Here is a 15567-nt window from a genome sequence, read left to right as displayed (position 1 = left end):
TCCGCATCAATGCCGCACAGAATATGCGTTGCAGATTCTGTTGCGGCTTTGCCTAAAATGGGCATTAAATTGATGCGGACTAGCTGTTGCGTATTGAGGGGAAGAGGGCTTCCCTTCTCTCTATCAGTGCAGGATGGAGAGAAGGCACAGCCCTTTCCCTAGTAAAAGTAAAAAGAAATTCATACTTACCCGGCCGTTGTCTTGGTGACGCATCCCTCTTTCACCATCCAGCCCGACCTCCCTGGATGACGCGGCAGTCCATGTGACGGCTGCAGCCTGTGATTGGCCTGTGATTGGCTACAGCCGTCACTTGGACTGAAACGTCATCCTGGGAAGCCGGACTGGAGGAAGAAGCAGGGAGTTCCCGGTAAGTATGAACTTCTATTTTTTTTACAGGTTGATGTATATTGGGATCGGTAGTCACTGTCCAGGGTGCAGAAACAGTTACTGCCGATCGCTTAACTCTTTCAGCACCCTGGACAGTGACTATTTACTGACGTCGCCTAGCAACGCTCCCGTAATTACGGGTGCACACACGTAGTCACCCGCAATTACGGGAGCCCCATTGACTTCCTCTGTCTGGCTGTAGACCTAGAAATACATAGGTCCAGCCAGAATGAAGAAATGTCATGTTAAAAAACCAATACGCTCCGCAGCACACATAACATGTGCATGACATCTGCGGACTTCATTGCGGAATTTAGAATCTCCATTGAAGTCAATGGAGAACTTCCGCAATGAGTCCGCAACCAGTCCGCCACTGCTCCGCAACATCCATTGTATGCTGCGGACACCAAATTCCGCACCGCAGCCTATGCTCCGCAGCGGAATTTTCCGCATCGTCTAAACGAACACTACTAAAAAGCAGTGGAAGGCAATGGAGAAACGGGTCCGCTGCGGATTAACGCTGCGGAGTGTGCGCAGCGGAATTCCAGAGCAATTCCGCCACGTGGGGCCTTGCCCTAACTTTCCTAAAAATCTATAGAAACAAATGTAAAAAACGGCTGCTGCAGAATTCCACTGCGGACTGTCCGCAGCGGAATTCAACAGCAATTAGGGGGCAAATACTTTTCCACTTACCCACATCCATAGAGACACTTTCTATAGACGGCATTAGAGTTGTAGCTATGGAATCTGAAGAATGTTTATTTAGGAGCCGCCTCTCTGTTGGTCCCCAGCTGCTAATATTGTCTGAAAATCGACAAGTGTCCGTGTCTGTAAAAATATGTTGTACTTTAAGAGCTTCGTGTAAACAAAGAACACAAGTTAAAAGCTGTAACGTGCATAAACAGATGTAGCAGAGCTGATGTTGTCATTCGACACAACCCATGGATAGTCATACCTATAGAACTGCAGGTAAATCTACAGTATTGCATTATATAAGTCAGTTATAAGGATGCATAAAAGACACAGTTAAATGACAAATTCAGCTCTACTACATCTGTATGTATACTGTACATATATATTTGGGATAATAACTTTTTTCCGGTTTTAAAAATTGTCCAGCAAAATCAACCATCATTATTTGCAATTAACGCTGACCTAATATTCCTGCTGATTAAGTCTTAATATATCTTTATAGCGATTATAACAGAGCTCCAAATCCCTAAAGATCTAGAATTAAAACATAACATGCAGCCACCACTAGGGGGAGCTTACTGCGCTCCTTCTCTCTACACGATTGCAGTAGGAAGGATTTTGAACGGAGCGTTGGTTGCGCATGTGCGGTGGAATTCCACTTTTGTTTTTTACTTCTACGTCACTCTCCGAGAAATCTAAACTACATGAGAACTTTATTGTATGTGTTGTAACGAGTAAGGGGACACCTCATTTAATTACTTCTATTTAAAGGCTATGTACATCTTTGGAAACTCTTTTTTACTAAAAATGTCTATCAGTGTGATTAGTGCAACTTTGTAATTACATTAAAAATTATTTGTACTATTTGAGATACAGCTGCTTTGTATCCTGTATACAGATCAGCTGTATCTAGCGCTGAGACCTGAATCTATCAGCGGGACTGACAGGTTCAGTGTCAGCAGGTCTTGCGTGCCTCTGACATGCAGGATCGAGCTGTTAGGCCCCATGCACACGACCGTAGATTTCATCCGTAATTACAGACCCATTGATTTCTATGGCCGACGGACACCTTCCCGTATATTTACAGGAAGGTGATTGGGCCGTAGAAACCTTCTGTAAAAAATAGGACATGTCCTATATTTTATTTTATGGACCGTGCTCTCATACTTTATAATGGGAGTACGGTCCTCAAATACGGATGACTGTCCACGGCCGGCCGTGCCCGTAATGACAGACCGTAAATATGGGCACGGTCGTATGCATGGGGCCTTACCAATCACATCTAAGTTCATACCTGCTGACACTGAAACTGTCAGCTCCGCTGACGGATACAGGTTTCAGCGCTAGATACAGCTGCTCTGTATACAGGATACAAAGCAGCTGTATCTCAAAAAGTAAAAATTATTTCTAATAAAATGTATTTACAAAAAAAAAAAAGGTTTCCAAAGGTGTACATAGCCTTTAATAAGGATTTATATATATATATTTTTAAAGAATTGCTTTCAGTCTTTTTTTATTTTTGTGGTTTAATTATTTTACTGTTTATTTTATCAAAAATGTTATGTCCCTCTAAGGGATTTTTACTGTAATTTTTATTTAATTCATTTATTTTTTATTATTATAATGAATTGGATCACCTATAGTATGCACGGTCCGTGATTACGGCACGGACGGCCGCGGAGTGTCATACGCGGGCTGTCCACAATCACAGACCGTGCACACAGAAGATCTACATTTATTTCAATGGGGCAGGACCACAATTGCGGATCGTAAAATGACTTATCCTGACTTTTTGCGGTCTGCAATTGCGGCCCCACACGGTCCGTGCGCCCATAGAAATGAATGGGTCCGCAATTTTTTCGGATCAATTGCGGACGCAAATACACGTTCGTGTGCATGAGGCCTTAGGGCAGGTTCACACGTGGCGGAATTGCAGTGGAATTCTCCAGCAGACGGTTTTTACATTTGTTTCAATACATTTTTAGGCAAGTTAGTTCAGACGTTGCGGAAAACTCCACTGCGGACCATAGGCTGCGGTGCAGAATTTTCCCTCCGCAGCATGCACTGTCTATTGCGGAGGAGAAGCGGAATTTCACTGCAGATTTCAGCCTCTGCAATGCAAAAACTGAAATCTGTGGCAAGTCCGCTGTGATATCTGCAACGTCTGAATTACCTGTCAAATATGCAAATGTTGGAGCAGATTCGTTGCGTAATTGCCCCAAATCTGCACCAACATTTGCAGCGGAAAAACTCTGCCACGTCTGAACATGCCCTTACTCTCTGTGCATGTAAAATGCACCACCAGCAGTGACGACGTAGCTCAGGGATGCCCTAACAGGTCTGCTGTCAATCACACGCACTGTGCCTCTGTGATCACAATGTAATGCAGAGCGCTAAACCTCAGCCGCTGTGCTGGACGCGCTCAACCCTTTAATGACCGACCTATTTTGACTCTTAATGACCAAGCAATTTTTTCAGTTTTTCCATTGCCGCATTGAAAAAACCAGAATTTTTTTCTTTTTCCGTCCATATGAGGACCCGTTTCTTGCAGAATGAGTTGTAATTTTAATGTCACTATTTTGAGCTGCATGTAGTTTATTGATTCATTTTTATAAACTTTTTTTTTGGGGGGTGGGGAATGGAAAAAAACAGCAATTCCACCAATATTTTTTGAGTTTTAAGTTTACGCTGTTCACCGTGCGATGTAAATACCATGCTACCTTTATTCTATGGATCGGTACGATTACGGCGATACCAAATATGTTTCGTTTTTTGTTATGTTTTACTGCATTTGCACAATAAAAACACTTTTGAAAGAAAATAATTTGGTTTTGCATCATGGCATTCCAAGAGTCGTTTCCTCTGTATTTTTCATTGGTCCTATTTCGGGTACATGGTACTTATTGATTAACCCCTTCCCGACATTTGATGTATCCATACGTCATAGCCGGGTAGGGGGAAGTATGGAACAGGCTCATGAACCCGCTCCATACGATGCGGGTGTCGGCTGTATGTTACAGCCGACACCTCACAGTAACGTTCGCGCGCGATCCCGCTCGTTTAACCCGTTAAATGCCGCGATCAATAGCGACCGTGGCATTTAAATCGTTAGAAAGAGGGGGGTGACACCCTCTAGTAGCTCATCGCGCCCCCGCAATGCAATCTCGTGGTGGCGGTGGTTGCTATGGCTGCCTGGGGGCGTAATGAAGGCCCAGAGGTCCGCCATCTTTGTGCTCCTACTAAGCCCTGCCTCCGGCCTGTCAGAAAGACGATATACTGCAATACATTGGTATTGCAGTATATTGTGCAAGCGATCGCTGGTTAAAGACCCCTAGGGGGACTCATAAAAAAAGTACAAATTAGTAAAATAAAGGGTTTTTTTTATATAAAAAAAAAAACCTTTTCCCATTTTCCCCCTAGAGCATTGTAAAAAAATAAATAAATAAACATAATTGGTATCGCCGCATCCGTAAAAGTCTGAACTATTAAAATATATCATTATTTAAGCCGGTGCCAGTGCTGTTAATATATCAGTTGATATACTGAATTGGATGAATGTAGATATGGTCCAAGCTAAATTAAATAAAATAAATGTGCACAAGGCCCCGGGACCAGATGGGTTACACCCTAGAATTCTTAAAGAGCTTAGTTCAGTTATTTCTGTCCCCCTTTTCATAATATTCAGAGAATCTCTAGTGACTGATATAGTGCCAAGGGACTGGCGCAGGGCAAATGTGGTGCCTATTTTCAAAAAGGGCTCTAGGTCTTCCCCGGGTAATTATAGACCAGTAAGCTTAACATCCATCGTGGGGAAAATGTTTGAGGGGCTATTGAGGGACTATATACAGGATTATGTGACAATAAATAGCATTATAAGTGACAGCCAGCACGGTTTTACTAAGGACAGAAGTTGTCAAACTAACCTAATCTGTTTTTATGAAGAGGTGAGCAGAAGCCTAGACAGAGGGGCCGCTGTGGATTTAGTGTTTTTGGACTTTGCAAAGGCATTTGACACTGTCCCCCATAGACGCCTAATGGGTAAATTAAGGACTATAGGTTTAGAAAATATAGTTTGTAATTGGATTGAGAATTGGCTCAAGGACCGTATCCAGAGAGTTGTGGTCAATGATTCCTTCTCTGAATGGTCACCGGTTATAAGTGGTGTACCCCAGGGTTCAGTGCTGGGACCACTATTATTCAACTTATTTATTAATGATATAGAGGATGGGATTAATAGCACTATTTCTATTTTTGCAGATGACACCAAGCTATGTAATATAGTTCAGACTATGGAAGATGTTCATGAATTACAGGCAGATTTAAACAAACTAAGTGTTTGGGCGTCCACTTGGCAGATGAAGTTTAATGTAGATAAATGTAAAGTTATGCATCTTGGTACCAACAACCTGCATGCATCATATGTCCTAGGGGGAGCTACACTGGCGGATTCACTTGTTGAGAAGGATCTGGGTGTACTTGTAAATCATAAACTCAATAACAGCATGCAGTGTCAATCAGCTGCTTCAAAGGCCAGCAGGATATTGTCGTGTATTAAAAGAGGCATGGACTCGCGGGACAGGGATGTAATATTACCACTTTACAAAGCATTAGTGAGGCCTCATCTAGAATATGCAGTCCAGTTCTGGGCTCCAGTTCATAGAAAGGATGCCCTGGAGTTGGAAAAAATACAAAGAAGAGCAACGAAGCTAATTAGGGGCATGGAGAATTTAAGTTATGAGGAAAGATTGAAAGTATTAAACCTATTTAGCCTTGAAAAAAGACGACTAAGGGGGGACATGATTAACTTATATAAATATATTAATGGCACATACAAAAAATATGGTGAAATCCTGTTCCTTGTAAAACCCCCTCAAAAAACAAGGGGGCACTCCCTCCGTCTGGAGAAAAAAATGTTCAAGCTGCAGAGGCGACAAGTCTTCTTTACAGTAAGAACGGTGAATTTATGGAATAGCCTACCGCAGGAGCCGTCACAGCAGGGACAGGAGATGGCTTTAAAAAAGGCTTAGATAATTTCCTAGAACAAAAAAATATTAGCTCCTATGTGTAGAAATTTTTCCTTCCCTTTTCCCTTCCCTTGGTTGAACTTGATGGACATGTGTCTTTTTTCAGCCGTACTAACTATGTAACTATGTAACTATGTAACTATGTAACCCGCACGGTGAACGCTGTATAAAAAATTAATTATAAACGCCAGAATCGCTCTTTTTTGGTCACCTAATCTCCCACAACATTTTTTTTATAAAAAGTGATCAAAACGTCGCATGAACCCCAAAATAGTATCTTTAACAACTACAGCTTATCCTGCAAAAAATAATACCTCATACCACTTAGGGCCTGTTCACATCAGCGTTGGCTTTCCGTTCCGTTCCGAGGTTTCCATCAGGTGAACCTCGCAACGGAAAGTCAAACTGAAACCACAGATTCCGTTTCAGTCACCATTGATATTAATGGTGATGGAAACATTGCTAATGGTTTCCATTCGTCACCATTCCGGCAGGTTTCCGTTTTAACGACGGAATGAATAGCGGAGTCGACTGCGCTATTGATTCCGTCGGAAAAACGGAAACCTGCCGGAATGGTGACGGACCGCGGCAATCAAAGGGTTAAACAGCTGGGGTCCGAATGTTTTCCGACCCCAGCTGTATTCAGGAGGCTTCTCTAGGATCAGGAGCTGTTAGTTACAGCTCCTGCTTAGAGGATGAGTGCTCATCAGCCTGATCTACAACGACGCCAAAATACGTTGTTGTAGGCTGGTGACCTGCCATCAAAAGACGGTGGGTGGTCATTAAGGAGTTAAATAACATTTTGACTTTATTGTTCAGGTCGTTACGATCACGGCGATACCCTATATGTGTATTTTTATTACACTTTGACAAAATATATTTTTTTACTGTACACTTTTTATTAATTGCCATTAATACATTTTTTAGTTCCACTAGGGGACTTCAGTCTGCAATCTATTGATCGCTTATATAATGCTTTGTTATACTTAGTATATTGCCTGCCAGTCTATTAGGCTATGCCTCTGGTATACAGCCAAGGGAGGCCTGAGGGCCTTTGCTTGTCCATTGGTTGTCCACGATCACATTTGTGGGCCACCAATGGTAAACAACTTAGATGCCATGGTCGCTATTAATCGCGGCATCTAGAGGGTTAAATGGCTGTAATGGGAGTTAACTCCGATCACAGCCGTTACAGTTGGAGCCCGGCTGTCATCAGACAACCGGGCACCTGCTCCTCCTGTCCGTAAAAAGGCTAATGCATCGGAGTAAGGCCCCTTAGTAACCGCCGTGAAAAGGCGTATTGGCGGTCACTAAGGAGGTCCACCAGGCGGCTTTGTCACATGACCGGTCTGTTAGTGAAGCCGCAGTACTCATTGAGCACTATGACATGTACACAGAGCTCAATGAGTACTGCGGCTTCACTAACAGACCGGTCATGTGACAAAGCCGCCTGGTGGACCTCCTTAGTGACCGCCAATACGCCTTTCAAAAATCAAGGATCAAAAAAGGATGAAATGTTCCTGCGTCCATGTCACCTGACCTGTGGCGGCACTACTGTCCATGCAGCCGCCATTCTTGAGCCTCATAATGACCACTATAGGAACACAGCCGTATGTTTAGCTTTTTCTGTCTATTGACGACTTTCTAAGGACCTACCATTGTCAACAAACACGTATCCACCACAAGAATAGCGGCTGATCGGTCGGTCACCGTTGTCTTTTTCTTCCAAGCGGGGTAAACGTCTTAAAGGCGACATTAGATTCGCACTTTCTGATAAAATACAGGATATATGTGGTTATACGTCACATCATAGTAAAGGAACAGTAAACCTAATACTGAATGACAACAGTCCACAGAAGAAAAACGTTCAACACTTTTTATGTTGGTTATTTAGGCCTTGATGCCCAGAAATGTCACCCTTTGAAATATTTCTTTTTCTTGTAGGACACATGGGGCTTTCTCTGGAGCTGATATCTTTTTATTTTGTAGGTCTTATTTACGTAAAATGGTCAGAAACGGAAAAAAAATACAAATTTGATCTCATTTTTTTTCAAGTTTAGTAGTTTCTTCAATTAATAATATTAACCTAAAAAATGAATCCTCTAAAAGTCAGTTCACACAGAGCTTTTGGCACTAATTGACACGGAAACTGCGTCAAAATCAGAACCAAAGAACGGACGGAACCGCCTCCCATTGATTTCAATGGGAGGCAGAAGCGTTTTTTTCCAGTATGGCTTTTGGCCACTCGTGGGAAAAAAAAGCGGCATGTCCTTTCTCGCTGCGGTTTCCACCTTTGACTTCCCATGGAAATCACCCCTTCGGTCACTATATACGCAGCATCTGTACATGAGGAAAATCATCCAGGTACAGAAATATTTTAGTGAAGGCGCAAAAGCAGATAAGGCCGGGGTAGAACAGACAGAAAATGGTGGTCGGGGGTAATTATGATATATTTGGGATAACGTACATTCTGCTTGACAGGTACGTATTAATGGCTGAGCACCTAACGCCCACGCATTTGTGTCACTCAGGATGTCTAATGTTGGTGCATGTGGGTTCGGGGAGGTCTGTGGGTTCGGGGTGGAAGATGACTTTTTTTTTTTAGTTATTTTTTTTAATTTTTTTTAAAAAATTCATTGTATTTATTATTTTTTCATTTTTTTTATTTATATTGCTAGAATTTTTATTTTATTTTTTACTACAGTTTAGCAGTAAACTATGATCTGTCCCCAAATACAAATAACAGCCCATTCATTACCAGTGATCTGTATACAGACCTGCAGAGAAAACGCAGATCTTATCTTCTCTGCATGCCCCGAGGCCCTCTCTGCAAAGGGAATCCCCGTGATGTCATTAATGATGTCACAGAGTTTCCTAGCAACCACCAGAATACAGAAGTAGCCCATTAATTTACATGGGGTCGGCTGGTAGGGTTTTTAATAAAGTTTAGAAAAAAAATAAAGGAAAAAAAAAAGAATGAATCCGTTTTTCTCATCAAAACTGCCTTTATTGAATAAAAAATAATAAAAATTATAAATGTAATATAAATTATACATATTTGGTTGCTCCATAATCATAATGAACCATAGATTAAAGCTAGCATGTTATATACCGTACGGTCAATGGCATAAAAAAAATCCAATGCCATTATTGCTGTTTTTTTGCATTCTCTCCCCAAATTTTTTTTTATAAAAGTTAAGCGCTAAGTTTTATGTACCCCGAAAATAATGGCATGAAAAAATACAACTCATGCAGCTACGACATAAAAATGACACTGTATATGGGTACAATGCAAGTTATTACGTCCTATGAAGAAGATATATTTACTATCTGCATGCTCCTACCGTTATTCACATTTTGGGGGATTCCAGGGGGCACAGGATGAGATGACTTGTCATCATTGTACTCGGGTTGTAGCATCTTAGTAGAATTGCCGGCATGGCACGAAATCGTTGGCCATTTTTCTGGATGACACTGAGCCGCGTTTCCTATAAAGCATGAAAAATGGTTAAAAGTTTCCCCAAAAATAAAAGCCTATTAAGTTCTGAGACAAATGTATCCAAGGACCCCGGGGATACATCCTGTATATGTCCGTTCCTACACTACAGAGCAGCACTTTCACATCACTGCTATATTCCCTATGTAAGTATGTATACCCTCACATCCTAAGGAAATCTGATCAGATACTGCGGGGGCCGGCCACAATAATAAAGGATTACTGCTTGTTAATGTTATAAGACCCACCAAAAAAAACTGCTCCTAGACATATTCATATATGTGACCGACTACTTTTATGTGTCCAAAGGAATTGCGAGAGTTGATTTCCCGTTCCTAAAATTAAATGAGAGGTTGTCACGGCCCCGCCCCTGCTTACTTTGTAGCATTACAATCCTTATCATTCCCTCCTTTTCATCTGATCAGCTATTCTTGTCCTGTCTTTATTCCCTCTTTTTTCCTATTATATTTGCAACCTGTTGCTGCCCATTCGGCCTCTGTTTCCTCCCGTCGCACTCACAAGAACATTTTTAATAGAATTAAGTTTTACTTTTATTACCGCTGCTCAAAAATATCCGCCCAACATTTCTACTTCTCTTCTGTCGCTTTGACTTTAGCATTTGCACCACAAAAATGTTGGACTATTGGAAGTTACTGGATAAAGCTCATTTTTAGACTGTGTTATATATTGTTTAAAGGGGTTAGGCGGGATATGACAATTTTTTAGTTAGGGGCTGGAAATGAAATAAATAAACCAAAAAAGCAATCCTTACCTATCCTTGCCCCCAGCGATCCAGAACTGTTGCTCCGGCGGCACACCCGGTGATTGTTTACATGCACGTAGCATGTGACTGCTGCAGCCAATCAGAGGGCTCAGCGGCCATATGTTGTATTTCTGGCATTATGCCAGAAATATGATTAGTCACCAGTGCTCTGAGCCCTCTGATTGGCTGCAGCAGTTATACATGCTACGTTCATGTAAACAACCACCAGGAGTACAGTCGGAGCAACAGCGCTGGATCGCCGGGGGGCAAGGATTGGTAAGTATTGCTTTTTTGTTTTTGTTTTTTTAAATTTCCAGCAACTAATAACAAAAAAATTCACATACAGGATAACTCATTTAACCTGATGGAGTCTATGAAGCCATAATTGTATTGAAGTAATAGCTATACAAATCAAAAAATATTCCAGTCTCCTACCATTATTCATGTATTGGGAATATCCAGATGAGGCATAGTCAGTATCTGACTCCACTATCTCAAGGAGGGTTGGAGGATATATATTGCTGGTGTTTCCTGAATCACAAAGATCTAGATTTTCTGGATTGAAAAAAAAGTCAAATATTGAGAAATTTGACTCCAAAAAGAGTATCATCACAATAAACAAACAAAAATAAATGACAACTCTTTTTAATATGACCCTTGGAACCGCTACTGAAACTGGCACCCCAATTGTCGGCATGCAAGTCACTGCTCTGGACATTGTAGAGTAAGAGAAAACCCCATAGGATAAGGAGTTGTCCAAAGTGAACAATTCCTTTAAGTACAACAAATACCATCCTTAAAGGACGGGTGTCGCGAAAAAAAAATTTTTATATCTATTTGCTTTTAGTGTTTTATTCAAATAAATTGTATTTATTTGTGTGTTTGTGTTTTACTTTTTTTTTTTCTAACTTTTACTTCTCTATGGGGGCTGCCATGTTTTTTTTCATATGTGTCGATTAACGACACATACAGAGATGGAATGCGGCACATACATCCCCATAGAGAATGCGAACGGGAGCCGTTCCATTTACTATGCTGTACGCCGTCTGTGTGGGAACGGCGCATGCGCCGCTCCCACACAGTCCAAATGGAAGGTATTCGGCCGAGCGACATCCGACGCCATTTTCTTGTGGACCGGAAGCCGCGGTCGGACAGTAAGATGACTACTTCCGGTCGCGGCTTGCGGACATGTGTTCAGAAGCGAGCGGACGGACCGGAGGGGGCGGCGGCGGCAGGAGCAGGTAAGTCATGTTTGTGTATGTTTGTGTATGTTTCGTGTTATAACCACTGTATGTAACCCTACTACACTGTGTATTCGCTCAACAAATGGCGACACACAGTGTAGGAGGTTTGAACATTCAATCCCCTCCTTTCTCCTGGGACTAGCCAGGAAAAAGGAGGACGCTAGAGTGAGTGTGTCTTCTCAAATTTTTCAATGTGGTTGCTTTACCACATGCCAATGCTGCAATTTTGGGAATTGCTCCCTCTAGTGACCAGCACAGGGAAATGTTATAAATTAGAATCTAACTTATAATATTTCCTGACTTGTGAAAAAATTAAAAAAATTAGAACAATGTCTAATCATGTATATACTAACGGTTTAACAAAGAAAAAATTTCTAGCAACACATTCCCCTTACATATAAGACCCCCAGATCTGCTACTGGATCTGGCTCCGATTGTCAGCATGCCACTGCTCTTGGAGACCTTCGAGAAAGAGGAAACCCCATATGATAAGGGGTTGTACGAAGTGAACAATTCCTTTAAGTACAATAAATACCCTCCTATAAAAAAAAAAACAACATAAAACAAGTCAAATAAGAAAAAAAACGTACCGGAGCTGGAGTGGTAGATTTGCTCGACCATAAGAGGTTCAATGTATTTTATTTCTTCATAATGTTGCCTGTCTTCAAGGTTTCCATGAATCGTAAGATCGAGACGTCTTTGTGCCAGGGTTCTACGTCTTTTCCTAAAAATTCTACACGGACAATAAGACCGTTATTATTCTCAAAGCTTCCGATGAGCTCTTCAATGAATTGGGTGTTCAGGTTATTGACAACCTCCAGGGATATATTGGCCCACCAGAAGATCAGAGTACCCTGTATTGGGCCCAAGTTCTGACTCTGGGATGGGGCTCAGCTATAAGAGCCAATGGATATTCAACTCCATCAGAAGCTAAGCAGATAACTTACCGTCAGGGCCTAATACTTTTATTTGGGGGGGGGGGGGGGGTTATTTCACAAATAACTAATTAATCTTCACCGAGAATACGGCCTATATGTGGAAAGATAAAAGCACAGTTTACTATGCAATCTCTAGTGGACATACACCAGTTGTGGAGGATGGGCCAACAAATATATTTTCTCTGGTTGGTCCAAGGAAGTAGCTCAGTTTCAGCAGCCATTTTTAGCAGCTATGGATGTCATGTTGTCACAGAGTCACCCAAGCTTCAAACAGATACATAGTGCTGCCTCCCTTCTCCACCTCCCTATGGCTCCTCCCATTAGGGAGGTTTACACTAAGTTTAGTCAAGTAACTGATTTGGGGCAGCCTGTTGGTAAAAAGCTAGAAAAATAAGGTCACATATTGTATTTTAATAACTATAGTGTTTTAATACAATATCCTGCATGATAAAGCGCTAACAATGCAGCCCCAAAGAGTTTAGTGCCCAAAAGTGCTCTTCTACATCTGTTTTATTATTATGAGTAAGTATTTCATAACCTGTCCACACTCAGACCACCTACCCAGGGCAGACATCACATTGCCTAGACAGATGCCAGGGCCCAAACTTGTCAAGGCAAGGGTGTGGTCCACTAAGACTTTGTTGCCCATGGGTCCATATGGCCCCTGCACTTACCTTACCATGTTCTCTTTGTAAGACACTGTACATTGTGTAGGGCTGAAAGATATGTTCCCCAGATCATCCCAGCAGAAACTGTCTTCGTCACATACGTAGTAACCATTGGAGATCAGGCGCAGGCTATGACGACAGGGACTCATATTGACAGCGGATGGAATTGGGGAGCCGTTCTTTGGAGATCCCATATTCTGTGTATTAGAATTATCTCTGTGAAAGAAAAGAAGGTCAATGCCCAGTGAATAGTATATTAATAGGACCGTAATCCATTATTATCGACGTTCTGTATGGGTTGTTTTTGAATAGATGATAACAACAAAAATCCAAAAATATTAGGCCCGGGAACTATTAAATTGAAAGACTAAAAAAGTTGTGGCAAACTATAGAGCACCTAAAACCAAAAGACCAGTGATGCCCAACTGGCAGCCCTTATGTGCCTGATGTGTGTCCCCCAGGGGAAGGCAAACGCATATAGTGCACTTAGGGCTTTACTAGTACCTGGACCGATCCAGGAAAAAAAAATCCAATTCAAGGAATATTAAAATGAATTTATTATTTAACTCAATGAGAGCTGTAAAAATCCTGATGCAGTGAGCTCCCCCTAGTGGCAGGTGCAGGAAGACAGAATTTTATCATGTTCCTCTAAGGAGGTGTGAAGGAAACCCGGGCATTTGGAGCTCTTTATAACAAAAATAACAGAACCCAACTTTTATAAGAATTCTGGACCCATGTATTAAAATTAAATTATAGGTACACTTTCTGGCCCGAGACCACCACTAACTTCTGCCCCATCCTAAACAATATAATAATATTATACAATAATATAATTATAATAAATAGTTAAGTGCTAACCACTAAAGCCCCAAAGACCTCCAGGAATATTAGATATTAACCCATAACCACCGTGTATAATGTATATCAATATTAACCCTTTCCTCACCTTAGACCGCCTGAGATATTACGTACGAACCACTAAACCACTCTAGACAGGAATACCATCACTGACCCCTAAACCAATGCAAAAATGTAGAAAGTTGGCAAAGTCTGTATAATCGGGGGCATGTTGCGGCTTCCGTTGTGGGCAACGCACTTGAAAACATTCTGCGTTTGCCCTTGGGAGCATCTACCTTTCCCATAATACTGGGCGCTTAGTGTCCTCTGCCCAACCATATACAGAAGAACTACCCTGTTTTCTTGTCTTCTGTTACGGGGGCACCGGGGTATCTTTTCGATCTCAAAGTCTTGTTGTATGTGTATTTATATACGTAAATAGGAGAAATGGTAGATCCAGCGCTGATTGTATTTAAAAAGAAACTTATTCCAAGTTTTTATTTCTATCTGTTTTAAAATTTAGGATCAAATGAAAAAATAGATGGTGGTGTCCTGTATTGCCAAGAGAATGTATATTAAGTAGATGTCCGGACATTTAAACACAACACTCACAGTCAGTAATCACAAGCCATGATTAAGAACGCAGGCAGCGTTCGAAACGCGTAGGCCATCTACCTAATATACATTCTCTTGGCAATACAGGACACCACCATCTATTTTTTCATTTGATCCTAAATTTTAAAACAGATAGAAATAAAAACTTGGAATAAGTTTCTTTTTAAATACAATCAGCGCTGGATCTACCATTTCTCCTATTTACAATTGACCGATCGTGTGCCGTCACGAAGACCCGTGCGCAAGGACTACAAAACAAAAGTCCAGATATATAAGGTGAGCTGGAGGCATCCCTCTTTTCGTTTGTATTTATATACGCTTATGGCCATAAATACAGCAGTGTAAAAAAAAGTCATACATATGCGCTTACCACTTTACCCGACCCTGGCTGAATGTGATATGTGGTCTTTTGATGGAGTCAATGGCCATATTTGAGACACCCACAATATGAAGTGTTGACCACCACTGCCATGTTACGCCAGATGTGGTAGCATCGACCAGTACAGGAGAACATACCCTAAGGGTATGTTCACACAGGGCGGATACGCTGCGTAAAAGTGCACAGTGTATCCACCCTGGACCTTGCAGGGAACTCCGGCTGAAAAACTGCACCAAATTGTGGTGCAGTTTTTTGGACAGAATACCCGCTGCGGAAAACAGCAGGTTAAAAAAAAAAAAAGCTTATGCTCGCCTGTAGTCATGGCGACGCATCCGTCTGATGTCATGCAGCCCGGCCTCCTGGGATGACATTTCATACTTGTGATTGGCTGAATCAGTCAAATGGGATGAAAAATCATCCCAGGAGGCCAGCATGGATGAAAAAAACCAGAATTCTGGGTAAGTATAAGCTTTTTCTTTTTTCGGAGTTGCGATTCTTGCAGCGGAATCGCAGCTTTTCCGCC

The 15567-nt window shown here is 41.7% G+C and overlaps 1 protein-coding gene across 1 annotated transcript in view; it reads right to left on the bottom strand.

The window, feature by feature from the left end:
- Positions 1–15567, bottom strand: part of TMEM71 (transmembrane protein 71) — a 68922-nt gene that overhangs the window by 27991 nt on the left and 25364 nt on the right. The window contains exons 4-9 of the mRNA XM_075827960.1: positions 13220–13429; positions 12198–12340; positions 10799–10918; positions 9449–9592; positions 7761–7874; positions 1081–1215 (exon numbers count right to left, since the gene is read on the bottom strand). Of these exons, the coding sequence (XP_075684075.1) occupies positions 1081–1215; positions 7761–7874; positions 9449–9592; positions 10799–10918; positions 12198–12340; positions 13220–13429 (866 nt within the window). The remainder of the gene's footprint in view (positions 1–1080; positions 1216–7760; positions 7875–9448; positions 9593–10798; positions 10919–12197; positions 12341–13219; positions 13430–15567) is intronic.

The sequence above is a fragment of the Rhinoderma darwinii genome, chromosome 5 (genome assembly GCF_050947455.1).
Source record: "Rhinoderma darwinii isolate aRhiDar2 chromosome 5, aRhiDar2.hap1, whole genome shotgun sequence".
Classification (NCBI taxonomy): Eukaryota; Metazoa; Chordata; class Amphibia; order Anura; family Rhinodermatidae; genus Rhinoderma; species Rhinoderma darwinii.
Note: the sequence above shows the minus strand (reverse complement) of the source record. Positions and strands in the feature narration are given on the sequence as shown.